Source organism: Exophiala xenobiotica (genome assembly GCF_000835505.1).
Source record: "Exophiala xenobiotica strain CBS 118157 unplaced genomic scaffold supercont1.7, whole genome shotgun sequence".
Taxonomy (NCBI): Eukaryota; Fungi; Ascomycota; class Eurotiomycetes; order Chaetothyriales; family Herpotrichiellaceae; genus Exophiala; species Exophiala xenobiotica.
The window spans coordinates 2,413,697-2,438,764 of record NW_013562488.1 but is presented as its reverse complement, the minus strand read 5'-3'; the positions used below and the strand labels follow the sequence as shown (position 1 = coordinate 2,438,764).

Here is a 25,068-nt window from a genome sequence, read left to right as displayed (position 1 = left end):
CCTACTTCTTACTGTGTAAAGGTGCGGAGTAACTAGCGTACGCTTTTGTCCCGCAGCATGCGGCCGGCGGCCGCCACAGAAGGCGTTAACAACGAGCTCGTACCAGAGCAAGTCCGAAAACACCGGGAGGAGGCCATGGCGGTAAGTGGAGAGAACTGCAGGGTTGTCGAGGGGGGAACCAGTTAAAGACGCCTGGCAGAGTCGGTGACATCAGTCTCTTCTTCTTAAACTCCGAGAAAAGACAGCAAGAGGAAGGCCATGGAAGTATGCATTGGCGCGTGTTTGACTTCATGATGATAGTCGTAGTTCGTACCCAGCACCTGCCCAGCACATTGCGGATGGTGCAGATTTTTAATCAAGACAAGATCCACCATTCTCTCCATTATTATATAGACCAGTCTGTGTGCCATTTCCTCAGACCTAGACAGTAGACACATCAACCACAACCACAACCACAACCACAACCACAACCACAACCACAACCATAACACACAATTTACAAACATGGCACCACCACAACTCCCCACCCGCAAATTGGGCAAGAATGGCCCTGAAGTCACAGCCCTGGGCTTCGGCACAATGGGCCTCAGTGCATTCTATGGCGCCCCTAAGCCAGATGAAGAGCGCTACGCTCTGCTCGACCACGTTTACAACTCAGGCGAACTGTTTTGGGACACTGCCGACATGTACGCCGATAGCGAGGACTTACTAGGCCGTTGGTTCAAGCGCAACCCTGGCAAGCGCGAGAACATCTTCCTCGCGACCAAGTTCGCCAACTACGTCAACCCAGATACCGGCGCCAGGGAGGTGCGAAACGAGCCAGAATACATCCGCCAGGCGTGCGACAAGTCCCTGAAACGGCTCGGCGTCGACCACATCGATCTGTACTACGTGCATCGTCTGGACGCGAAACAGCCCATCGAAATCACCATTCGCGCAATGAAGGAGCTGAAGGATGCCGGCAAGGTCAAGTATCTGGGCATGAGTGAGTGTTCTGCAGATTCGCTGAGGAGGGCGTGTAAGGTGAGTGATGAATCCCCAACCGCGGAAAGGATCCTGGCAGGATCGGCTGATTTGTTTTTGGCTAGGTAACACACATCGACGCCGTCCAGATGGAATACAGCCCATTCTCAATGGAGATTGAAGACCCGCAGTACAACTTGCTTAACACGGCTCGTGAGCTGGGTGTTGCGGTCGTCGCATATTCGCCTCTTGGGCGAGGGTTCTTGACCGGCTCGATCAGAAGTCGCAAAGATTTCGAGGAAGGTGACTTCCGAACGTTCGCTCCCCGATTCAGCGAGGAGAACTTCCCCAAGAATTTGAAGTTGGTCGATGAGATCAAGGCCGTGGCTGATTCCAAGGGATGCACGGCTGGACAGCTCGTTCTGGCATTCCTGATGGCTCAAGGCGATGATATTATTCCCATTCCAGGAACGACGAAGGTGAAGAACTTTGACGAGAATATGGGTGCATTGAAGGTCAAGATCACCAAGGAGGACAATGAGAAGATCAGAAAGGCAATCAGTGGGGCCCAGGTTCATGGTGGAAGGTATCCAGATGAGTTCGCAAAGGCTTGTTTTGTTGATACTGTGCCCTTGAAGGAGTGATTCCACCCCGAAATGGCATCGAATAAGTGGACGCCCGCGAAGTGAAATGCAGTGGGCATGAGAAGAGATGAGACAGTTCTTCATACATACTATCAAAGTTGAGATTCGAGAGGTTATCCATCTGGTCCAACCAGCCATATCAATACATCATGTGGTATCACTTTCCGGTCCTTTTGAGGATTTTCGCCAAATGCCAGACGCCAGACGCCAAACAGCAGAGTCGTGATATTCCTCTGTACAAGCCCAGCGAATGCTTTCAACCCTCATTCTTCTAGGTTCTTCATCCTGGGCACCTGCCACTTCCTGGGCGGACCAAGATCTTGAGTTCTAAGTTGCGGTGCTCGCGGCTGATTGCGTAAGAACAGATGATAATTTGCCTTGACTCGGCTCATCGCTTTGCGGGTTTGAATGGCTTGATGGTCGAGGACAATACTGTTGTAGGCGAAGCTGAACTTGGCGCCGCGAGGCATGTTGAGGGATTGATGTGAGGTAGACTTCGCGTTCGAGGCAGTGCTTTGGGAATAAGGGGACTGATTGAGCCGATATCTACCGCCAGCGGTGATTCCAAGTGATTCCAAGTATGTCAGACGTGTTTTACAGGTAGAGTGATCGAGGCTGTTGATCTCACTCAAGTCCGATGCGGAGAGTCGCAGCCTCGCCGCACTTTCCCTTTTCGAACCCAACCGCCATAATGGACTTGGACACAGTTGTCGACGACTTCCTCCAACTGGCAATAGCACTCACCCATCCAGGAATCTGTGTGAGTGTACGTCGACCCGGGAGCAGCATAGCCGTTCAGCCAACGTGCTCAGTTCCCCCAAGATGGACCCTTTCTCCGGCGAGGGTGGTGCGTCTCACATCCTCCTCCCTGCTTTCCCATCCACACTAATGTTCCCTAGAACTCCTCAACATCACAACCGCCTTTTACACACACGCCTACTCCACCGTCATAGATTTCGATACATCCTCTCTCTCCCCATCTAACCAGTCCACCGCCCAAAACCTCAAGTACCGCGCACAAATCGCCCTCGGCCAGTCCTCCAGCGTCGTATCTGCCCTCAAATCCTCTTCTTCATCCTCTTCCCGCGCGCTTGTCGCTCTGGCACAATTCGACGTCAGTGCCGCCGCAGAGCTCGCCTCCGACGCTTCCTCCGCCGAAGATCCCACCGTGCAGATCTGCGCAGGTACCGTGCTCGCCTCGGCGGGCCAGTATCCTGAGGCAGTCGACCTCCTTTCTAAGCACCAGGGCAGTCTCGAGGCCGTTGCGCTCCTCGTGCAAGTCCACCTATCTCAAAACCGGACAGACTTGGCTGTAAAGGAGGTCCACGCCGCCAAACGCTGGGCCAACGATTCCCTCCTGATTAACCTGGCGGAGAGCTGGACGAACCTGCGCGAGGGTGGAAGCGAGAAGTACCAGTCTGCATTCTACGTTTACGAAGAGCTAGCGAGTGCGCCGGGCAACACGAGTCCCACGGCGCTTGTCGGCCAGGCTGTCGCGGAAATACATCTGGGCAGGGTCGAGGAGGCAGAGGCCGCGCTGCAGCAGGCTATGGGCATGGAGGGGGCCGATGTGCAGGCTATTGCGAACAGTGTGGTGCTGGCAAGTGTGATGGGAAAGAAGAATGAGGTTGTGCAAGGGTTGATTGAGCAACTAAAAGAGAAGGATAGGGAACATGTGTTATTGAAGGATCTCGAGGAAAAGAGTGCACTGTTTGATACGGCGGCGGGAAAGTACAGCGCTAAAGCTGCGGCTTGAGATTGCTAGAGCTGCTTGAGGTGGTGCTCCGCTGAGCCCTTGGCGGCCCTTCTGAGTCTGAGGGAATGAGCAGAAGGGCCTCCTCCATCGACCATGGAGGATGACAGCTACTAGGTCTGCGATTCGTCTTCAAGTGGCTTAATGCCGGCTGGGTCGTAGTGAGGCTGTTGGCTTGCGAAGATGGACTGGCGCTCGCTGAAGCGATGGCCCCAAGGAGGCAATTGCCTATGAGAGTCCTAAGTTCTGTGGATGATGTGCTGCAAATGCTATACATTTGCAACTAAGACACAACAAGACCGAAGATAGACGATGAAAGGAAGATTCGATGAAACTTGTGCCCTTCCATTCTCAGGGGAGATTCGCCCCGCGTCACTGGCAAGGCTGCGCGAGGCTGAGAAGATGGTGAATTCCAGCCAATCTGGCGAAGCTCATGACTCGCACTCTTGCTCTTTTGGAATTTTCACAAATCAGCCCGATTCCAGCCCAATCAACAGCCTAGCGAGCAGAATGCAAAATGATCTGAATCCCTCTAATACCTCGTTGTCGCCCGTTGGCAACAGCCATGCCTTACCTTCGTCGCCGATTCAAGCAGGCCGAAAGAGAAAAGCTCCCTCCGGTTCTCGAGGCGTCGCCAGCCTCACCCCGGATCAGCTTGCGAAAAAGAGAGCCAATGACCGCGAAGCTCAGCGCGCCATAAGAGAGCGGACGAAGCAGCAGATTGAGAGTCTCGAGCGCAGGATAGAAGAACTGACTTCACAACAACCATATCAAGAGCTGCAGGCGGTCATCAAACAGAAAGATGCCATTCAAGCAGAGAACGATGAGATTCGCAGAAGACTAGCCTCGGTCATGAGCATCATTCAACCCATTGTCGGAGCTCAGGGTTTGACAGGTATTGTCAGTACTAGAATTGATGACATGTCGGTGTTTAACCCTGTTAGATCTCGCAACAGCTGCGCAGCACAATGTCCAGACAGCGATCGGCCAGCAACCCAACGCTTTCCATCCCAGCAACCTCCCACCTTCCGATCCCTACCTTAACGGCGAGCAAAATGGTCGCGAATTCTCAACGCCACCAAATGTCCCTCACAACCAGATGGACAGCTCGGCGTATCCTTCACCGTTTCCACAGGAAGAGCAGAATGAGGGCAACAGGACCTGGCCTGCGTCAAGAGATGCACTCAACCAGCAACGGGACAATCTCCAGCGTAGCCTGGAGCTCAACGATTCTGGCGAACGTTTGAACTTCAACTTCCTCCTCGACAGCCTCGGCCAGCGCACTGCTAATCCACTTCAACAACAAACAACCTCACCTTTGCGCCGCTCTTCTGCCTACCCGGCAATCGCACCCAGCCTCAGCGACCAGCAATTTCAGAACCCCTGGACCGCTCTGCCGAAGAACGTCCCGCCGACCTGTCCTCTCGATGGCCTTTTACTGAACTTTCTCCACTCGCGCCAGCGCGAGAACACCAACCCCGACAACCTCCTCAACCCAGCATATCCCTCCGTCTCCTCCCTGCTCAATCCCTCTGGCGACCACCGCCTTGACCCGCTCTCCCAACTCATGACCGACATCATCTCCAAGTTCCCAAACATATCCGAACTGCCCGAACAAGCTGCAACGCTCTTCGTCATGTTCGTGCTCATGCGCTGGGAAATCAACCCAACACAGGAAAACTACGAGCACATCCCAGAATTCTTCCGGCCAACGCCTGCACAGGTGTTCACTCCGCATCCGGCGTGGGTGGACCACGTCCCCTGGCCGCGCATGCGGGATAGACTGGTTGCGAGTTACCACGAGTACCCGTTTGAGAACTGGTTTATACCTTTCACAAGCGATTTGAGCGTCAATTGGCCGTATGACGCTGTTGATTGTCTGCTGGCGACGTCGGAAAAGGCCGAGCCTGTGATGAACCCGGTGTTTGAGCGCCATATTCGCCGGCTTGAGAACTGGTCGGTCGGGCCCGGGTTTGCAGAGGCGTTTCCCGGACTGGTGGAAACGACGAGGATTCAGAAGCGGACGGTGAAGAAGACTGGGACGGCGGCGGGGACGGCGACCTCGTGAGCAACGGAAGGGTGTCACAGAGGGTTCTTATGGCGTGGACAGGAAATTGTACAAGGTGGTTAGGCGGATGCTTGATATGAATAGGGGGGATTCGCTTCTCACGAAATTGATACCCATGGACGTGGAAGAAGCGAGCCTGGCGCCGATTGTAATATCGAACGATACTCAAATGGAGAGGCGTGTTGAATTAGGAGAGGAGACTGATTTTGAATGTTACTGATGCTGATACTTGTTTGTCTGCGACTAAAGCTATTGCTAACGCTAATGCTAAGAATGGATCAAGGGCCAGCTCGTCCAGCTTGGTATTGCATAACTTCAGCCTTTTGTGTCTCGATGAACTTGAACTTTTCTCCGATCTCAAACCCCGTAGCCACTGTTTGTCGGGTTGTCGCACTTTTTGCACCATGATGGTCTCAACTAACTCCAGGGGTGCGTTCTTCTTCGATACTCTTCGTGGATGACTCGGCTAGTAGGAACCCATCATGCGGCTGTCCGGAGCATGACTCTCTCTCTCTCTCTCACACACACAAACACGCACATAATGAAGGTCTTCCCCTGCAATCGTCTGTCGCATAACCCTCTCCCCGCCTTCTGTCTCAATGATGGTCTTCTCTCCCCGCATTCTGTCTCAATGATGGTCTTCTCTCCCCGCATTCTGTCTCAATGATGGTCTTCTCTCCCCCTGCAATCGTCTCTCTAGATCCCCCAAAGAAACGATAGGATCATGCCACCATATCTGCCTTAGCTGCTCAGCCAGTGCTCAGATCGAGTGCCCTCATGTTTGACGCCAACAACTTCTGGGTACGAGTGGTAAGCTCGCTCACAGACCTTGGCAACACGCTCCTTGTAGAAGACCTCGTGCGCAGCATCTTCCATGCCGAAATACGCGTCGTCAACGAGACCACAAGCTTTCAACTCCTCGCAAATCATATCGATATCGACATTGATGTCATTGTTATCGTCAGCGCCTTGCTCCACCTCATCATCGTGATGGAGGATTGCTCTAGCATCGCTCGTCTTGTATCCTGACGCGGTATCCTGTGGGACTGGAATGTGCTTGCCTTGGTGTTCGGCCAGATGTTTGTTGCGCTCGCGATCCAGGAGTCTGCCATTGAGCTTCAGGAACTTGTAGAGCTCGTTTCGTTGAGGAGGGGATAGATTGCTGCCGAATTCGTACCCGACGAAGCCCAAGTCGTTGTTGAACGGGATGAAGTCCATACGGCCCAAGTCACCATGGAGAGTGAGAGGTTTGTTTGGTTGTTCTTGAATGAGGTTACAGCAATGCCAGTTAAGGAGCTTTGTGTACGGGTGGTGGCCCTTTCTGAAGAGTTGATCCGAAATATAGAGTCGTTCGACAGAAGCCGGGACTGCATCGATGAATTCCTGACCGATCCATTCAGACTCGGAATGGATGTGCATTTCGAGGAGTTTGAGACAGCCCATTTGAGGTAGGTACAACTTGAAAGCGCCAATGAAGGAGCCGAAGTGAGCGAGCTCATGGATGCCGCCGTGGACGCAGATTCTAAGCTCTCGGAGGTGGAGGGCTTTGGATGCCAATTTCTGGAGGATCAGGCTTGCCTCGTGTAGGAAGTTCACTCCTCTTAGGCCTGTCGTCTGGAAGTAGCTGTCTGGAACGGTATAGGTGAACTTCTCCAGTGTGTCGGCCACTTTGTCCACGATGCCGAACGCGGTGATTGTGCCGTTGGCAGTGAGGTCCAATTCCTTTAGAGCAGGGGCAGGCTCCTTCAGGGGGAATGCGAGGACTCCGATGCTTGTTCGGTATTCGCCATGGAGAATCGATCGTGGATCCGCACCCACCCGTAGATGTTGGAGACGTGGTTTGTTTTTGAGAACTTGTGCTGCCGTAACTGGGATGTTGAAATTATCGAGGACGAGAACTTTAAGCTTGGAAAGCCACTGAAGACTGTTGAGGACAACGATGCGGCGCTGCCATCCTTGACCTTCGATCGTGAGTTTCGGGTCATCGCTCACAGATAAGGAGGTATTGTGCTTTCCACAGTTGTGTTTCACCGAGCTGGTATGTGTGCCGAGGTCGTCTGGTCCAACACCAAAGATTTTGAGTTCTTCGAGGCCTGTGAGGTCACAGCGTAGGAGCCTCGCTAAGCGCTGCAAGAAGTCCGGTGGGCTATTGTGGGGCAACTCTATCGTAAGGCTACGAAGTCGAGGAAGAGCTGGAGTGTTGTAGGCAGTCCATTCCAAGAAGTGTCCCAGTTGATTGTGATGTACAATTCGCGTCGATGGTGTCCAGTCGCTGATGGTTTGAGTTTCGTAAAAGAGTTGTTTACAGACAAGCGGCAACGCCTCGTAGCCAGTGACTGGATGCGCTCCGAGAGGCTCTCGAGGACGGTGGCCAATCTCAACATCCACAAGATTCAAGATATGATCACGAAGCTCCTGTGCAACTCCGAGAAAGTGGTTTGGAGGATAAGATGTTGTGCATGAAGAGACCATTGCAGGGATTGGATGAAACATAGGAAGACGCTGTGGTCCTGTGCTGATGGTCAGATCGAAACATACATAGTGATATCAGTGCTGCCTACCTGTGAAGCCCGGCATCTTGACGATGGTGATTGTAGTGTGATTGCTTGCTGTCCAGCAGACCAGGAATCGAAGCAGGTTGATGAAGTATTGCTTGAGATGCGAATAAAGAGTAAATGACAAGGTGGAAAGATGCAGAGATTGAGAAAGCAGGAAGTGGGAGAGTAAAGGGAGAAGAAAGAGGTGTAAATCTCTGATGGGTCAAAACCTTTCGAAGCAAAAAATCAAGAAATTTTCTAGAAGGTATTGAGCCAGAGTCGCTCAATGAACAGGTCGAAGACAATAGGATCTGAGTAGATCTATTCAGAGTGGAGAGGTACATCCCATTGTCTTCTGAATGAATAAGGACCCGCAGTGACAGCAATTGGATCAAACGGGACGTGGCTCGCCATGTAGCCTGGACAATGCGCGGCTGGGGTTTGCCATCCCCGTCGGAGTCAAGCATGCTGAGCCAGCAATAGAAATGCCAGTGACAACCGAGAGAGCCGCATCTTTTCCGGTGATTACCGCTGCAGTCAGCATGTGAGCGAGCATCGGAGTAACTTCACAGGCAGGGTGCATAACAGCAATAAGAGCAAGCTGAGGCAGTCGAGCCAGTCGGTCTAGGCTGCGTCGCGGTGATCATGGCCAGGACCGAACTCCCGACAAGAGGGTCAACAACGGACAAAGGCAATCTCAGACTGAGCAGAGAGACCCATTCCCCTGTCTGTCTGCCGCAAGAAGGTCCTACATTGAGAGATGATGAGAATTGTAGATGCTCCGAGACAACTGGAACATGTCGTCTCTTTGAGGCGAGTTGATGATGAAACGCTAGCCGCATTCGCATAATTAAGCACGCCGCCTTAACTATTTCATACGGTAGGTGCTGGAGGTTGGAATATCTGCTCACGCCCCACCTTTGTTTTGGAACAAGCCTCCTCCGTTGCGAGAGCGCTCGCAGTCCCCTTTTCGACGCTTCACTCCCTTCCTCTGTCGGTCGAAGAGTTCCGCACGTCCACCAAATCGTCGACTCTGCGCCTCCACGGGCATGACTCTTCTTCCTCTACCGCGCCGTCCTTTCGAGAACCTGGCACTTGATGTCCTAGACAGGATCTTGGGATGTGTTTTCCCACACAAGGGAGCTAGCATAATCGTTTAGAGGGTCCAATCTTCACCTCCTATCCCATACCTTCAAGGTTGCGGGCAAATTGGGACGAATATGGTTAATCCTTCACGAACAAGTTTTTCTGGACTAGATGCTTCTGAAGGTGGGCAGACGCGGGAATGGTGGAGATTTCGACAGCCATTCAGTTGGGCAACGCGGCAACCCCCGAGCGAGCTTGGAAGGAGGGTCAGCATTACAGACGCAAGCTCCTTGACACAGCCTCCAGTTTTCTCGATCACTGCACCCTTGGAGGAGCATACCGGCGGAATCAAAAAGTTCTCAAAGTCGGCTTTCTTCCGAGCACTCTGCGACGAAGAATTGCTGGAGGCAAGAAAACCCAATGTGTATTTCCTGCCCTCCTCAATGTCTACATGAGGACTACATCCATATTGCAGCATTCACAGCGTCACTCGATGCCCGTCACGGGCATGTTCCGGCCTCGCTTCTCATTTGGACGCACCGATCAGTCCATCTGTACGGACCTCTATGCCATTGTTATTGACGACATCCCACCACTTGTCCCACAGTCCGTTTGTGACGAGAGTGGTTTCATCCATTGCACTCTGGCTCTGCAGGTACTCACAGACGGCATTGTCAGCATCTCCTTCCGGGTCATAGTAGAGGATGCCAGGGACACTGGACGGATTGCAGAACATCTGCCATGAACGGTAAGTGGTCGGCAGCATTTGGATGGGGCGGATGATGTTTCGATCCCATGCTTTGACTTCTGGGGCAGATGCTTGATTTCTTCGTACTGCTTTCTCCCCAGTGGCCATATTTATGGTTCCGCTTACGAATGATGCTTGTTGTTTGGTCCAGACGCGAGGCATCCGCCGCTTCTCGTACAGCTCGATTGCCTCGGGGAGGGTGATGGTGTCACGTACCACCTCCCCAATGACGCCGCCGAGGAAGGCTCCGTCTTCCATGGCTGTAGCCGCTCCTTGTGCCTGGTTGTTATCAAGTAAGCCATCTTGCATCTCTCCCTAGCGACGACCGGTGAGGACCTACCATGTGGTTCTGCATGCAGTGAGCAGCATCCCCGAGAAGTACCACATTCTTGTGCTCATTCGACCAAGTCTTCATTGGGGGCAGCACGAGCAACGGCCACTTCTGGGTATAGTTGACCAGCTCCAAGATTTTGCGCGCGATAGGATTCCAGTCCTTGTACAGGTGCCGGAACTCGGCCAAATCCATGTCTTCCGGGGTTTTGACGACATGGTCCATCTCGAAGAGTGTCACCACATTCAATTCGCTGCCCGCCGACAGAGGGTAGAGCAGGATATATCCGTTGGGTCCGATCCAGGCATCCATCGTGTTCCTCAGCAGCTGTCGTGCTTCCGGAACCTGCTCAAAGACTTGTTCGTAGGACAGAATGCCCCGAAACGCCGCCACCGTCGAGGCCGCTTGGGGTACGGCTGCATCGGGGAATAGAACTCGACGAATCGTCGACTTGATGCCGTCGGAGCCGATGAGCAGGTCAAAGGTGTGCTGGACCCCCTGGACCGTGGTGACCTTGACAGAGTCCTTCGAGTGCTCGAGACTCTGCACGCGCGACCCTACGATCAGCTCGACCCCGTGGCGGCGGGCGCATTCCGTGAGCCCGGCGTGGAGGTGATCTCTGCGCACGACCCTAGTATAGATGGCCATGTATCAGTTTCTGATCTGTCCCCTCGGCGGGAAGAAAGGTTTGTTTGCATCTCGGGTTCAGTTGAATCAAACTCACCAATGTGGAAATCCCGTCTGCTTAGCCCCCATTTTGGGATCGAACCGCGCCAACAGCTCACTGTCGGAACCCCATGTATTGATCTCGTCGACGGCAATGAGGTCGTCTCCGATGAGCTCGTCGACGCCCCAACGGACCAAGAGCCGCGACACGTTCGCAAACATCTGGATCCCAGCGCCGATCTCGCCCAATTCCTTGGCCGCCTCGAGCAGGGTGACCTTCGCCCCGGCCCTGGCAATCGCAATTGCGGCCGCTAGCCCACCCATCCCGCCTCCGCAGATGCCTACGTGCAGTTTGTTCGGTGCCATTCTATCCAGGTTGGAGCGGGTGCTTCGGAAGGGATTGATGGGGGTGAGCAAGATGTTGGAAACTCGTCGGTCAAGTTGTTGGGCAGAGACAAACACTTCCGAGGCAGGACTTTCTTGAAATGATCCTCAAGGCTATGGTCAGCGTATCTGGCTCTGTACGTTATGGACAGGCTCCTTGTCCGCGGGCAGAAAAGTCGAGAGCTTGCAGATAGACAGGTACGAGAGGATGATATCTGGTTTCTGAGATCCAGAAATCAAGAGAGATATTCCAGCCGGTGGCCAATTCGTGTTTTATATACCATCACCCGACATGAAAGTAGTCGGTCGTGCTTTTGTGCTTGGAATCCTGTTGTTTGGTTAGAATCCGGGTTCATGTCAACTCTCTAACCTCTTTCGCCTCAGTCTGCAGGGTTACTTCAGGCCATAGGCGCCCTGGGCGGCCCAGGATGTTGGAGATGCATAAAACCGAGGCAGCACCGGCAATGCGGGTCGAATAGTAGGCCGTCATCCGGGGGTGGGGGAATATTGAAGCTTCTGCCGAGGAGCATGGGGGCGTAAGGGTGAAAAGGTGATGCTCTACGGGCCAGTACTCGGTTCTCTGTAGAGTTGGCAGCCACTAGCTCTCTGGCTAGACCCTAAGAGAGGGTTAAGGGAGGTTTGATACATAAATAACTAGATTACTCGTAGTCGCTTCTGGAACCCCAGATCAATGGTCGACATGCCGAAGACTTCGGGGAGCGTTTACTGAAAGCCCTTGATCATGCCCTCGGCGCCAAACAGGATATCCAAGTCGCCGGACAGACCGGGTGAGAAAAGGTCGGCCCAAGGACCGAGACAGTCCAATTCTAGGGAGATGGGGTCGACATCATTGCTGGGAAAAGGGCTGATAGCTCCGTCTATGCCTGTGCAGCTTCCCATCACACGCGCAGTGTCGAAGGACCCGGCAGCGGGGGCGTGGGTGGCAACGGATGCTGGTGGCGCAGGGGGTCTGTTGTGGCTGGGAGCCACCTTTTCAAACGCGGCCGTGTAGTAGGCGAAGACGAAGCGGGCCGCCAAGTACTTCTCCTGGAGCTCGTGTAGGACCAGCATGGCGAGATCGAGATTCTGGCTGGCGAGATGCCATTTCATGCCGCTGCCCAGGCACTTGGACAGGAAGAGGATGGCGAGGATGGATATGAGCATGGTCACGCTATCAGACCGAGTTAGTCAGTGTCTTGCTCGAGGATTGATGCCCGAATCAGCCGACAACGTCTTTACCTTTCGGGAGGAAGAACCCGGATGAGCTCCAGCTCACTCAACTTCCGAAAACTGGCCGTGGCCGCCGAGGCCGAGAGCAAGGAGCTTTCCCAGGCGACTTGGGCACGGCGGTCGCTCCCGGGGCTGGTGGGCAAGAGGCCGCCCTGGAAGATGAACGGCTTGTACAATGTGATGATGATGACACTTTAGGGAGACTGTCAGCTTCGGCCGTATAGCCAGGGCAATACTGACTGGTAGAAAGTGTGGATATAGTGCTTGTGCAAGGCTGTGGCGGCCGACTCGTCGGAGCCCGGAGGAGGCGCATCAAGCCGGCAGCGCGGATCCAGGTTCAGGAGCCACGTTTTGAGTCGCTCGTCAAGCCGTTCAACGGTCTCCCAGGGCGTTGGTTCGGGCTGTGGTGGTCGGTACACCGATGACAGCACATCCCCCAGGAGCCGGCTCAGTTTGACAATCTCCAGGAACATGGGAGCGTGCCCATTGCATTGGTCCACAATGGCCACACTCTCGGGCGTGAGGGTGCAGGAAATGTGGCCTGAGACCAAGTCGTTGATGGACAGCTCTTTAACGTCGCAGTGGTCAGCGTTGATGCGGTGCGTCCGTCCCATGCCCAAGGCAATGCACCGATCGCGGTAGAAACAGCACCACCAGATGCGTCGCCAAAGACGGCGTTGCGAGGAAGGCACATTGGAAGACCCGGGATCGCGATGTAGGCCGACGCTTTGGCTCAGGCTGATGGCCACGCCGACCCAGTGCCAACTGTCGGTACGATCATGCGCGTGGCCCAGCCAATATCCCATCAGTAGCACGCATTGGATCAAACAGATCTTGTCCGTCTCGTACTCGAAGTCGTACAGGGCCTGTGTGGAGATGAAAACAAGATGAGCATGGGACAAACCAGGAACAGAGACCCCACCTTTGCGCGTTCGTAGAACCTCCTCTTCAAGGCCAGACGAGAAGGAAGAGCCGTGCGTCTCAACCCGGCGACGGAAATGTACTGTGGGAAGAGTGATCAGAACCAGACCGACGGGAGGAGAGTGGCTTACGTTGCTCGCTGCGAGGAACACGGTCTGTAGAAGAAGCGGGCTGACACTCGAGGCACCGCCTGCATCGTAGCGGCGATAGAAGTCCACGGGGTCGACGATCGGAAGTATGGGATATACGTAGTCGAAGAACAAGGCAAGAAGTTCACTGAGCACCTCGTCGGATTCCAGAGAGAAGGCTCCCTTGGCCTCGAGGCAGGCGAATTCTTCGGGCGACAACTGACGCCTCTTGGGTTGGGGAAGTAGAAAATGGGTCTTTGAGGCGATGCTCTTGCTCTTGTCATTGGCGACGTGGAAAATAAGACGAAGGGATTGCAATTCTCCTGGGCGACGCCTCGTTATACCCGCCGTCTTCTGGGGAGGTATCGAACATACCAACATACATTGGAACCCGGACTTGGTCCGTTTCCGGCGGTTCCACGATGGCCCGGTAGGTGTCGACATTGGACGGCGACTCGTACTCGTTTTGGGAGAGAACCTCCGAGGCCGGGGTGGTCGATTCCAAGGAACGGGATGGACCGGGATTCACCACCGTTGGTCCTGGTCCTGGGGAGGAGACCCCGGGAGACGGGACGGACTCTTCCTCGTGGTGGTTGGCCTTCCGGCGTTTGTATTTGCCCCTTGACGAGGCGTGGAGGACACAGGCGGCATCATCTTGCTGGCAGTTGGTGCAGGGTTGACCAACCAGGACCACATTGCAACGCACTTTGCGAGCATGGCACGACGAACAGGCGATAGCCGCCCGGCGTTTCTTCATGGGCAAAGGTCGGATCTCGTTGGAGGTAGACATGGTGGTCTCATCGGCCCTCAAGAGAATCTGGGGAAGATGAAGATTTGGCCAGGAAAGTAGCTGCCATTGAGACGCTTGATTCCGTGGGTTCGGAGGAAAGGAGAAGGAGGGAGGGCATAGGTGCTCGGTTATATGGTTGTAGCCGAGGATATTTGAGGCTGCAAAGGAAGGAGAATGCTGGTGCGGGGGAGTCCACGATTAGAAGGCGCCGGAGTCTTGTTTGGTTCAGCATGTAGACTCTATCTCATCGAGATTACCCAAGTATTAAGCGTGAACGCGTAGATGTATCAGTGAAGCGCGAGGAAGAACTTGCGGGGCTTCGAGGTAGTCGAATGTCTGTTTATAACGGTACTTGCTTGTGGAATAACAAGCCGGTACCAATTAGTGACGCATTTCTCTACTCATAACTAAATAGCCTCATGATGGCGCGCTGACAACTCACCGTTGGATTCGATCAAGTCATTGGCAAACTCGTCCTCGACACAATGCCTCGAGGAGATTGAGTTTCCGAATGGTTGGAAACACGTACGAGAGCTAATCACGTGAATAGTTCCGAGTGTGGTTTGTAGCGGCGGAAGAGATTGATTAACGAGCTAGCTGATCTAAGAAGGGAAAACTGGCCGCTATATGTAGTCACTCGTAAATGTGTCACGTGAAGTACGGAGTACTTTTTGAACTGCGCATCACAGGTCTTTCGACCATGAATTGCTACTGCAAGCCGGAGCCAATCGTCCAACATTGACGAAGGGAGGGTTGGAGGTGATGAGGGTATGCTTTGTTCTCCTGCAGTTCCGGAGGCTGATTGGCACCCGACGCTTCACAACTTCAACCAACCGGCTAGCTTCGTCTCAAGAGTCGGCTCGCCTCGATTTTCGAGCAATTGATGCGAAATGGCAGAGGAGATGGGCGGATCAGTCCCCTGCGCGGAAGCAGCCCAAGACTTCTCGGAACTCCTATATTTTGCCCATGTTCGCCTACCCATCTGGCTCATTGCACATGGGCCATCTTCGCGTCTACACGATCTCCGATGTCATCGCACGTTATCGGCGGATGCGAGGTGATCAAGTTTTGCACCCTACAGGCTGGGATGCGTTTGGATTGCCGGCGGAGAATGCTGCCATCGAGCGTGGAATCGATCCTGCTGTTTGGACTGAAGAAAATATTGCAAAAATGAAACATCAGCTCAAAAGCATGAACACAAGTTTTGATTGGGATGCTGTAGGTCAAGAGTTCGGGATGGATGTACATAGTGCTGATCGTTTGTCCGTAGGAAATATCCACTTGCTCTCCGTCGTTCTACAAGCATACTCAAAGCATCTTTTTGAAGCTGTTCAGCCGTGGGTTGGCGTATCAAGCTGAAGCCCTGGTAAATTATGATCCCGTGGACAAAACTGTCCTAGCAAACGAACAGGTACATACCTCGGTCAGCGTCGCAGACCTATACTGACGCTGATTAGGTCGATAACAATGGACTCTCCTGGAGATCTGGAGCTCTGGTACAGCAGATCAAACTTCGCCAGTGGTTCTTCCGCATTACCGCATTCAAAGAGGCGCTTTTACGCGATCTCGACTACCTCTCTGAAGGCAATAAATGGCCTGACAGAGTGATCTCCCAACAAAGAAATTGGCTCGGTCGCTCTACTGGAGCTCGCATTCAATTTAGCCTGAAGGATGAAGCTGGAATGGCAACCCCAGTTCATGTCTTCACGACTCGCCCCGATACGTTGTTCGGGGTCAAATACATCGCACTGTCAATGAGTCATCCTTTAGTACAACAGCTGGCTGCGAAGAATCCCGAACTGCTACGTTTCCTGGACAGGCGAGCCTCCTTTACTTCAGACACAAAAGAAGGCTTTGAGTTGCCGTTACTAGCGGTTAACCCCTTGTCGCAGACACTGGGCCTCAAGGAAGAATCACTGCCCGTGTTTACTGCACCCTATGTCTTGGAAGACTATGGCGAAGGCGCTGTTATGGGTGTCCCTGCTCATGACTCCCGAGATCTCGGCTTCTGGAAACTTCACAGGCCTTCAGATCCCGTCACAATGGTGATAGCGCCTGAAAAGCGTGACATGGAGGCAATCCATGTCCTTCCCAATCATTTACCGGAAGCGTACACCAACCATGGTGTTTTGACTTCTGCCTGTGGACCCTACGCTGGAATGGACAGCGGCGACGCGCGCCTGAAGATCGTCGAGGACCTACAAAAGCATGGCCTCGGAGGACCTTTCGAGACGTGGAGACTACGAGACTGGTTGGTGAGCCGACAAAGGTATTGGGGTACACCTATCCCGATCATTCATTGCTCTACTTGTGGGGCTGTCCCCGTACCAGAGAAAGATCTCCCCGTAGTGTTACCGCAACTGGATTCATCCATCAAAGGCCGAATGGGCAATCCCCTCGACAAGGCCGAGGACTGGGTAACTTGCAATTGTCCGAAGTGCCAGGGACCGGCCAGACGAGAAACAGATACCATGGACACTTTTGTCGACTCTTCATGGTACTTCACGCGGTTTCCCGACTCGCAAAACGAGACCGAGCTCTTCTCGCAAGACTCAGCCGCGAGCATGCTACCAGTCGACACGTATGTCGGTGGGGTCGAGCATGCCATTCTACACTTGCTCTATGCACGGTTCATTTACAAATTCCTTTGTACCGAGGGTTTGGTCCCTGGCGAGCAAGGCCAGCAGGAACCTTTCCAACGGCTCGTGGCTCAGGGTATGGTCCATGGAAAGACATTCTCTGACCCCGATACAGGACGCTTTTTGTTGCCTGGTGAGCTTGACGTTAATGGTGAGAACATGGTCATCAGGTTAACGGGCAAGTCGCCAAATGTGACGTTCGAAAAGATGTCCAAGAGCAAGCACAACGGTGTAGATCCGTCGGTGGCTATAGAAAAGTTTGGTGCTGACGCTCTGCGAGCTCATATCTTGTTCGCGGCTCCAGTCAGTGAAGTCTTACAATGGGACGAAGAGAAGATCGTTGGTATCCAGAGATGGTTTGGCCGTGTCAATCGACTTGTTGCAGACCTTGTCGAGCAAGGCCTCCAGGGCAGAGTGGATTTATCCTCGCTCGACGTGGACAAGCTGACCGACAATGATGCAAGTGTCCTACTGCTGACACAGGACACAAGCAAAAACATATCTCATACCTTCTCAAACGACATTTATGGCCTCAACACGGCGATCTCGGATCTCATCAAGTTAACAAATGGAGTGCACAACGTTGGCATCAAGAACTTGACGAAACGAGTCGCACATCAAGCAGTCTCAGCATTGCTGAAAATGATGGCGCCCATCACACCAGCTTTCGCGGAGGAGTGCTGGGAAGCTTTGACGGAAAATGGAAAAATAGAAAGCATATTCAACTCCCCGTGGACAGGCGACATCATAAGTCCGGAGCAAGAGTCTGCTCTGAAAGCACGCCAGAGATGCATTGTCTGTGCCGTTCAGGTCAACGGGAAGCTCCGTTTCACTGCCAAAGTTCCTTCTGCAAAGTCAAGAGAGACGGCAGGCTCGGACAGGGCAGCAAGAGATGCAGAAATCCTCGAAGCAGTCCTCTCTACCGAAGACGGGCGTATATGGTTAACGCAAAAGAACGACTGGGAGAAGAGGAAAAGAGTGGTTGTCGTTGGCGATGGCAAAGTGCTTAATGTCGTCTTCTGACGCGCTCGCTCTCACCTTGTGTACGAATAGAAGCAGCATTCCTTTGTGATAGCTGTTTTGCCAAGGACTGGCCGTAGATGTGTAACATTTTTTCCCCGACAAACGCTCTAACCATTGAGATGACCCGAGCCAGGAGTGTCTGTACGTCTAGGTCGCAGTCGGGCGTTGCAATACGAGGTGATGTGACTCGCATGGTCAGTACAGAACGCCTTACTATGGCAGATGAAGTCGTGTAATCGGTCACACACAGAGGAGCAGCTCTTGGCCATCTCTCCGTGGCTCTCCTCAGCCTCGTCAGCCTGGCCTCGAGACTCAGCCTTGTTCCCGCAGCCTCGTTCTCGAGTGCCGAAGTTTATCCTGTGACTCCGAAAATGTCTACCTCCCATTGAACTCGTCGCTTCATGTTCATCACTCGATCCAGAACTCGGTCAGTGGCGCATCATGAAGTTGATGCTCACGCCGTCTGGCCCCTTCCAATGGGGTCATACGCCTCGAACAAGGTCCAGATACCTACAACGCCGCTTCTTCGCTGCGGTGGCGGATGCAATCAGGTATGTTCACTCTCTCAACTCCATGACACGTTCTGACGCGGTGTAGACCATATGATGTGGTTGTCATCGGCGGAGGCCATGCCGGTACCGAAGCCAGTGCAGCGGCTGCACGATCAGGTGCACGCACAGCGCTCGTCACTCCCTCTCTGTCCAACTTGGGCGTCTGTTCCTGCAATCCAAGTTTTGGCGGCATTGGCAAAGGCACCATGTTGCGCGAGATTGACGCTCTGGACGGCGTCGCAGGCCGCATCGTGGACAAAGCCGGCATACAATTTCGGATGCTCAACAGGAGCAAAGGTCCCGCAGTCTGGGGACCGCGCGCGCAGATTGATCGGGCCCTTTACAAGAGATATATGCGGGAAGAGATGCTGTCAACGCCAAACCTGAGTGTGCTGGAAGGTAAGGTTGCAGATATCAACGTCTCACAGGATGCACTAGACCCCAGCGACACACTCTCGAAGGGACGCATCACTGGCGTACGATTGGAAGATGGCCAAATTATTCCGACATCACATGTGGTCATTACGACCGGCACTTTCCTAGGTGGAGAAATACATATTGGTCTTGAGGCATATCCTTCTGGCAGAATGGGCGAGGCTGCTACCTTTGGTCTGAGCAACTCCCTTCGAAGCGCTGGCTTCACATTGGGACGGCTCAAAACAGGGACCCCGCCACGGCTGGACCGAGATACGATTGACTTCGGTATGCTTGAGGTGCAGCCGGGCGACTCGCCACCAGCTCCCTTTTCATACTTTAACGATACTGTTGAAATTGGAGACGAAGGCCAGTTGGCTTGCTGGACGACCTACACAAACGACGCTGCCCATGCCATCATCCGTGCCAACCTCGACAAATCTATACACATTCGAGAAACGGTCAAGGGGCCTCGGTATTGTCCCTCGCTAGAGTCGAAGATCATCAAATTCGGACATAAACCAAGACATATGATCTGGCTGGAGCCTGAAGGTCTCGAGCCTAACAAGGTCATCTATCCCAACGGGATCAGCATGACAGTCCCAGCTGATGCGCAATATGCGATGCTGAAGACAATCCAAGGCTTGGAAAATGTCAAAATGCTTCAACCAGGGTACGGTGTAGAGTATGACTACATTGACCCGAGAAATCTCTTCCCCACTCTCGAGACCAAGTTAATCAAGGGCTTGTTTCTTGCTGGTCAAATCAATGGTACCACTGGATACGAGGAAGCAGCGTCACAGGGTATCATCGCCGGCATCAATGCCGGTCGCTCTTCACAGGGCGAAGGGCCTTTCACACTATCGCGCTCGGAGGCATTCATTGGCATATTGATTGACGACCTGATCACCAAAGGAGTCAGCGAGCCATATCGGATGTTTACAACCAGGAGCGAGTATCGGATGAGTTGCCGCTCGGATAATGCAGATCTCCGTCTTACAGAAAAGGGCCGCGAAGCAGGTGTGGTCAGCGACAAGCGCTGGGAGCACTTCACCAGCTTCCGGGACCAGATGGCCGAGCTACACAAAGGCCTGGAAGAAGCGCACTTCTCGGCTCAAGAGTTGCAAAGATTTGGAATTCGATCACGCACCGACTCGAGCAAGAAAAGCGCGCTCGATTTGCTTCGCTTGCCAGGAGTCACCATTGATATGCTCTCGAGCCGCATCCAAAGTCTACCCGCAGCCTCGAACTACGCAGATACAGTAAAGACGCGTGTGCAGATTGAGAGCATATATGCGCCATATATCGGCTTCCAACAACGGGCAGCACAGGCTTTTGAACGTGACGAGTCATTAGCGCTACCTTTGGATATCGACTATGATAAGGTGGACGGGCTGAGCATTGGTGAGCGAGAGGTTCTCAAGCTCGTGAGACCGTCGAGCATCGGCATGGCGCGGCGAGTCGAAGGCGTCACTCCTGTAGGGGCGCTGCGGCTACTGAAGCATGCGAGACGATCGGGAGGAGCCACCGCTCATGCTTTGACTGCTTCCGCATTGCCGAGCGACGAATTGCTCCAGGTCGAGAGGACGGAAGCGGAAGGCGCAATTGGCGCTTAACATCTGGTCGCGTGAGCAATGTAAAAACTGGTGTCGGGTGAAGAACTTGATTTACACGGGCATAGCGAACGGAGTTTGATGGTCTCGAACTGATTTCCATTCAATCATGGCATTGGAATGTCCAGATATATCTCATACTAAGCGATAACCGAAAGAGCAGGACTAGCACAAAGATCTGACTGGACCATTGAGGCCTCCTGGGCGGAGTTCTGCGTGAACATGATCTCTAAGGTTGCATGCGGAGCATGTAGAAGAGGTGATGTCGAGTACAAAACTAATGCTATCGAGTCCGAGAATCAGTATAGCCAATGAGGTGCAACATCGTCCCCTGATAATGAGCCTGGGAGAGCCTGGGCTATGGGTCGTGATGGGTCCCTTGACTGACGACTTTACGTATGGGCGGCCCCGACAGCGCGGCAAAGCTTGATCGGCATCGATAGCGAGGTGATGTTCTCGTGGCAGAAGCAGCACCAACAGCAGCAAGAAAGCACTTGATGATGCGAAAGAAAAATTCATGGGAAACCGCTATCTCTGGGTCGGTCGGCTCCGGGCCAATCGAAGGCCTACAATATATCTTTTAGTGGCAGTCACCCGCTGCCAGCGGGCTTGATGGGGCATGATTGGGCCTATCCCCGGGCTATGACTGGGCTATCCATATAGAAGCGGGCCTGCGGCGGGCAATAGGGGAGCCGGCCGACGAACCAGGCGATGACCGATTCGAGGCTCTACTGATGCTTTCACTCCGCCGCATCCCTCCACAGCTCGCATCTCGGCCCACGCTCATCTTGATCTGCAAACAACGAGTTTGGCCGCTGCGTTGAGCGGAGTCGGCCACGAGCCGATGGATTCGTGTTTTCTAATCTCGAGGTGGATGGTATAAGACCTGCGTGTTTACCTGGACTTGTCAATTGTTCGTCAGGCATATATCCGCAACACATTTCAGACCATCCTACCATCCTACCATCTTCCTTCCCCTGGATCAATTCGTATCACTGCAACATGGGTGAAGCAGACAGAATTGGGCCAGACATGCGCCCCAAACAGACATTGGCCGACCACGTCAATCGTGTGCGAAAGACATTCTTCACTAAACAAGGCCTTGTCGGCAGCTACGACTATGCATTCCTCTTCCGACCGAACATCCCATTCCTCAAGAAACCTCGCCGGGCTTCTCCTTTCTTCGGCCTCAATGACACCATGCCCGTCGTTCTGGCAATGCTGCTAGGCTTCCAGCATGCCTTGGCCATGCTGGCCGGTATCATCACCCCTCCACTCATTATGGCCGGTCAAGGCGGCGTCAACCTGGACAGCAGCTGGCAACAATATCTGGTCTCGACATCCTTGATCGTCTGCGGCATCCTCTCCGCCATCCAAATCACTCGTTTCCACATCTGGAAGACCCCGTACTATATTGGAACAGGCCTGATCTCAGTTGTGGGCACTTCCTTCGCCATCATCCCAGTCGCCACCGGCGCTTTCTCACAGATGTACTCGAACGGCTTCTGTCCTGTCGGGGCGGATGGAACAAAATTACCGTGTCCAGACGCTTATGGCGCTCTGATCGGCACGTGCGCTGTCTGTGCCTTGACTGAAATCGCGCTCTCATTCCTGCCACCTAAAATCCTCAAGAAGATTTTCCCTCCCATTGTCACTGGTCCGACGGTCATGCTGATTGGTGTCTCTCTGATTGAAACTGGCTTCAGCGATTGGGCTGGCGGTAGTGGCTCGTGCTCGGCCCGACCGCAAGATGGCTTCTTCAGGCTTTGCCCGGACATTGCTGCTCCTCACGCCCTGCCCTGGGGAAGCGCCGAGTTCATCGGTCTCGGATTTCTTGTCTTTGTCACCATCATCCTCTGCGAACGGTTCGGATCGCCCATCATGAAGTCCACCAGCGTCATTCTGGGTCTCTTGACCGGCTGCATCGTCGCCGCTGCGTGCGGATACTTTGACCGCTCGGGCATCGACTCCGCGCCCGCTGCGAGTTTCATTTGGGTCAAGACGTTCAAGCTCACTGTGTACGGACCACTGGTGCTGCCCATCATGACGGTCTTCATCATCTGCGCATGCGAGGCGATTGGTGACGTGACTGCCACCTGCGATGTTTCAAGACTGGATGTCGAGGGTCGAGAATTCGAGTCGAGGATTCAAGGTGGTGTGCTGGCCGATGGGCTCAACGGTTGTCTGGCGGCCCTGATGACCATCACGCCCATGTCGACGTTCGCACAGAATAACGGCGTGATTGCGTTGACGAGGTGTGCGAATAGAAGGGCCGGGTATTGCGCTTGCTGTAAGTCTATCCACAACAAACAACGATTGTGACGTGAGTGGGATCTGATGACTGACGAATCGCTAGTTTTCCTGATCATCATGGGTCTCTTTGCGAAATTCTCCGCCGCCCTGGTGGCCATCCCATCGCCCGTTCTTGGAGGCATGACGACGTTCCTGTTCTGCGCCGTCGCGGTCAGCGGTATGGCGATTGTCAGTCGCGTGCCGTTCAATCGACGGACGAGGTTCGTCTTGACGGCGAGTCTGGCTGTCGGGTACGGTGCGACGTTGGTGCCGACCTGGTTCAGCTATGTGTTCACGTATGAAGGGAACAACCACGCCTTGAGGGGCTTCTATGACGCGATCGTTTTGGTCATGGAGACCGGCTTCGCGGTCACAGCCTTTGTGAGCATGATTTTGAACTTGGTCCTGCCGGAGGAGATCGAGGACACGCCGCAGGAGGTCGCGGAGGATGAGGCCGCGACGCAGGGCAAGCCTTCTGTCGCGTCGAGCTCAATGGACCATGATGAGATCACCAAGGCTGAGATGCCTTCCAAAGAGGCTGTATAGATCAAACTGAGGAGGACGTGACGAGACGAACGTAGACGATCGATACCCACGGTGCATTAATGGGAAAAGTGAATATTACTAGCATATCTGTACAGAGCGACCCTTTCAATCGAGCTCTTCCTGTAACTTCCTTCAGACTTACTGCCAGAGGATAATGGATGAGGTCGACGCTGGACAGCTCGAGGAACTCTGTTGGCAATGGCTGACCTGTAGCTTCATCCTGCACACATCGTAGCCAAGACACTTATTCTGCACACTACGCACTCGCCTCTGCTCGCAGTCCAATCATCAAATTGTTCGCTGACAGAGTAAGGCTGTACTTGGATGCAAGGGCTGCAAATGGTTGTAGAAGATCGCGGGGATGTACATGGTAATAGTGGTGGCCCTTCAAGAGGCCAGACGTCCGTCGCAAAAGAGGTAAGAGGTAAATTATGTCGTATTGTCATTTCAATGTCATTGAACAGCTTGAAGCTTTGAACTTGACATCCATCCTTTCGCATCCTTCGCCTCCTCCATCTCATGGAGCGGACTGCAGCCGTATATCACATCTATTTAGCGAGAAGTGACTCTTTGCTCGATGCGGGTCTCAGCCGAATGTGTTCTGGGTGCTCCGGAGGTGAGTGATGGTGTCATGATGCTTGCCGTAGTGAAGCTCTCTCTGCCTCACCTACAAAACTCGGGCCACTGTACACTTTCGTTGCAGCCTTTCTCACTCTTCGTTGAAGAAATATCATTGACTGTTTGCATACCTTGACGGACACTGATCTTTCGCTTAATCAGTTGTCTGCTGCCCCTTCGCTCCTCGTCTACCATCGTTGAGTCTTAGTTTGATATTGAGGTTAGCATTATCAGGTAACTGACACTCATCCTCCACCATGCAACGCACGCTCGCTCTCGCGGCTCTGGCCGCCGTGGCCTTTGCCTCACCCATGCCTCAAGCTGTCACATCTGCCATCTCGCCCGAGTCTTCTGCTCCCGCAGGATGCCAGACATCGTGGCCCGGCACCTTCGAAATCACTGTTGTCAATGTCACCTCCTCCTCCAAGAGAGATCTTGAGAAAGTAAGTCATCTCTCCCACCGCCACTAGCAGCTGTACTAACAAGGTCAGCGACAACAAGATGGTATCCTTACGCTGACCCTCACTGATGGCCTCCTCAAAGACCAGGCTGGTCGCACCGGTTACGTTGCTGCCAACTTCCAATTCCAGTTCGACAGCCCACCTCAAGCTGGTGCTTTATACACCTCTGGCTTCTCCGTCTGCTCAAACTACAGTCTTGCGTTGGGAGGATCGGCAATATGGTATCAGTGTCTGAGTGGCAACTTCTACAACCTGTACAGTAAGAATTGGGCCAACACCTGCAACCCCATCTACATCTATGCCATGTCCGCCTCGACACCTTCATCCTCAGCTCCCGCTGCCAGCCAAGCCAGTGACGGCCAGCCTCAGGCTACAACTGCTGCACCTGTCTCTCAAGTCTCTGATGGTCAACCTCAAGCAAGCACCGGCGGCGTTCCTGTCACTCAGATCTCAGACGGTCAACCACAGGCCACCACTGGAGCTCCCGTTTCTCAAATCTCAGATGGTCAACCCCAGGCCCCTACCGGTGCTCCGGTCACCCAGATCTCGGATGGTCAACCACAGGCAGCAACTAAGGGTGCCCCAGTTACCCAGATCTCAGATGGTCAACCACAAGCAACTAAGGGTGCCCCAGTTACCCAGATCTCAGATGGTCAACCACA

The 25,068-nt window shown here is 53.6% G+C and overlaps 11 protein-coding genes across 11 annotated transcripts in view; 7 read left to right on the top strand and 4 right to left on the bottom strand.

Annotated features, from left to right (window-relative positions):
- Positions 1–320: 320 nt before the first annotated feature.
- PV05_11593 (uncharacterized protein) lies at positions 321–1,749 on the top strand. Its single transcript, XM_013455093.1, has 2 exons — positions 321–1,023; positions 1,089–1,749. Exons 1-2 carry the CDS (start codon positions 505–507, stop codon positions 1,605–1,607), a joined length of 1,038 nt encoding a protein of 345 aa, XP_013310547.1. The 5' UTR covers positions 321–504; the 3' UTR covers positions 1,608–1,749.
- On the bottom strand, positions 1,671–2,202 carry PV05_11592 (uncharacterized protein). Its single transcript, XM_013455092.1, has one exon. The coding sequence runs from the start codon at positions 2,075–2,077 to the stop codon at positions 1,871–1,873; it is 207 nt and encodes a 68-aa protein (XP_013310546.1). The 5' UTR covers positions 2,078–2,202; the 3' UTR covers positions 1,671–1,870.
- A 138-nt stretch (positions 2,203–2,340) lies between these two features.
- PV05_11591 (uncharacterized protein) lies at positions 2,341–3,762 on the top strand. The gene is made up of 2 exons (XM_013455091.1): positions 2,341–2,454; positions 2,507–3,762. Exons 1-2 carry the CDS (start codon positions 2,430–2,432, stop codon positions 3,361–3,363), a joined length of 882 nt encoding a protein of 293 aa, XP_013310545.1. The 5' UTR covers positions 2,341–2,429; the 3' UTR covers positions 3,364–3,762.
- A 71-nt stretch (positions 3,763–3,833) lies between these two features.
- PV05_11590 (uncharacterized protein) lies at positions 3,834–5,728 on the top strand. Its single transcript, XM_013455090.1, has 2 exons — positions 3,834–4,255; positions 4,305–5,728. The coding sequence occupies exons 1-2, from the start codon at positions 3,871–3,873 to the stop codon at positions 5,426–5,428; spliced, it is 1,509 nt and encodes a 502-aa protein (XP_013310544.1). The 5' UTR covers positions 3,834–3,870; the 3' UTR covers positions 5,429–5,728.
- A 358-nt stretch (positions 5,729–6,086) lies between these two features.
- PV05_11589 (uncharacterized protein) lies at positions 6,087–8,725 on the bottom strand. Its single transcript, XM_013455089.1, has 2 exons — positions 7,990–8,725; positions 6,087–7,938 (listed from the first exon to the last, which is right to left on the bottom strand). Exons 1-2 carry the CDS (start codon positions 8,003–8,005, stop codon positions 6,170–6,172), a joined length of 1,785 nt encoding a protein of 594 aa, XP_013310543.1. The 5' UTR covers positions 8,006–8,725; the 3' UTR covers positions 6,087–6,169.
- A 752-nt stretch (positions 8,726–9,477) lies between these two features.
- PV05_11588 (uncharacterized protein) lies at positions 9,478–11,162 on the bottom strand (the record flags this gene model as incomplete). The annotated part of the gene is made up of 3 exons (XM_013455088.1): positions 9,478–10,078; positions 10,140–10,761; positions 10,855–11,162. The coding sequence occupies 3 exons, from the start codon at positions 11,160–11,162 to the stop codon at positions 9,578–9,580; spliced, it is 1,431 nt and encodes a 476-aa protein (XP_013310542.1). The 3' UTR covers positions 9,478–9,577.
- Positions 11,163–11,903: 741 nt separating this feature from the next.
- PV05_11587 (uncharacterized protein) lies at positions 11,904–14,369 on the bottom strand (the record flags this gene model as incomplete). Its single annotated transcript, XM_013455087.1, has 4 exons — positions 13,835–14,369; positions 12,651–13,782; positions 12,420–12,602; positions 11,904–12,351 (listed from the first exon to the last, which is right to left on the bottom strand). Exons 1-4 carry the CDS (start codon positions 14,247–14,249, stop codon positions 11,904–11,906), a joined length of 2,178 nt encoding a protein of 725 aa, XP_013310541.1. The 5' UTR covers positions 14,250–14,369.
- A 594-nt stretch (positions 14,370–14,963) lies between these two features.
- Positions 14,964–18,009, top strand: PV05_11586 (leucine-tRNA ligase). The gene is made up of 3 exons (XM_013455086.1): positions 14,964–15,467; positions 15,520–15,660; positions 15,707–18,009. The coding sequence occupies exons 1-3, from the start codon at positions 15,012–15,014 to the stop codon at positions 17,909–17,911; spliced, it is 2,802 nt and encodes a 933-aa protein (XP_013310540.1). The 5' UTR covers positions 14,964–15,011; the 3' UTR covers positions 17,912–18,009.
- A 313-nt stretch (positions 18,010–18,322) lies between these two features.
- PV05_11585 (tRNA uridine 5-carboxymethylaminomethyl modification enzyme GidA) lies at positions 18,323–20,896 on the top strand. The gene is made up of 2 exons (XM_013455085.1): positions 18,323–18,462; positions 18,509–20,896. The coding sequence occupies exons 1-2, from the start codon at positions 18,353–18,355 to the stop codon at positions 20,490–20,492; spliced, it is 2,094 nt and encodes a 697-aa protein (XP_013310539.1). The 5' UTR covers positions 18,323–18,352; the 3' UTR covers positions 20,493–20,896.
- Positions 20,897–21,271: 375 nt separating this feature from the next.
- Positions 21,272–23,469, top strand: PV05_11584 (uncharacterized protein). The gene is made up of 2 exons (XM_013455084.1): positions 21,272–22,779; positions 22,846–23,469. The coding sequence occupies exons 1-2, from the start codon at positions 21,492–21,494 to the stop codon at positions 23,325–23,327; spliced, it is 1,770 nt and encodes a 589-aa protein (XP_013310538.1). The 5' UTR covers positions 21,272–21,491; the 3' UTR covers positions 23,328–23,469.
- Positions 23,470–24,202: 733 nt separating this feature from the next.
- PV05_11583 (uncharacterized protein) overlaps positions 24,203–25,068 on the top strand; it is a gene marked incomplete at both ends in the record, with an annotated part of 1,575 nt that continues 709 nt past the window's right edge. Inside the window, 2 exons of the mRNA XM_013455083.1 lie at positions 24,203–24,388; positions 24,437–25,058. Coding sequence (XP_013310537.1) covers positions 24,203–24,388; positions 24,437–25,058 — 808 coding nt within the window. The remainder of the gene's footprint in view (positions 24,389–24,436; positions 25,059–25,068) is intronic.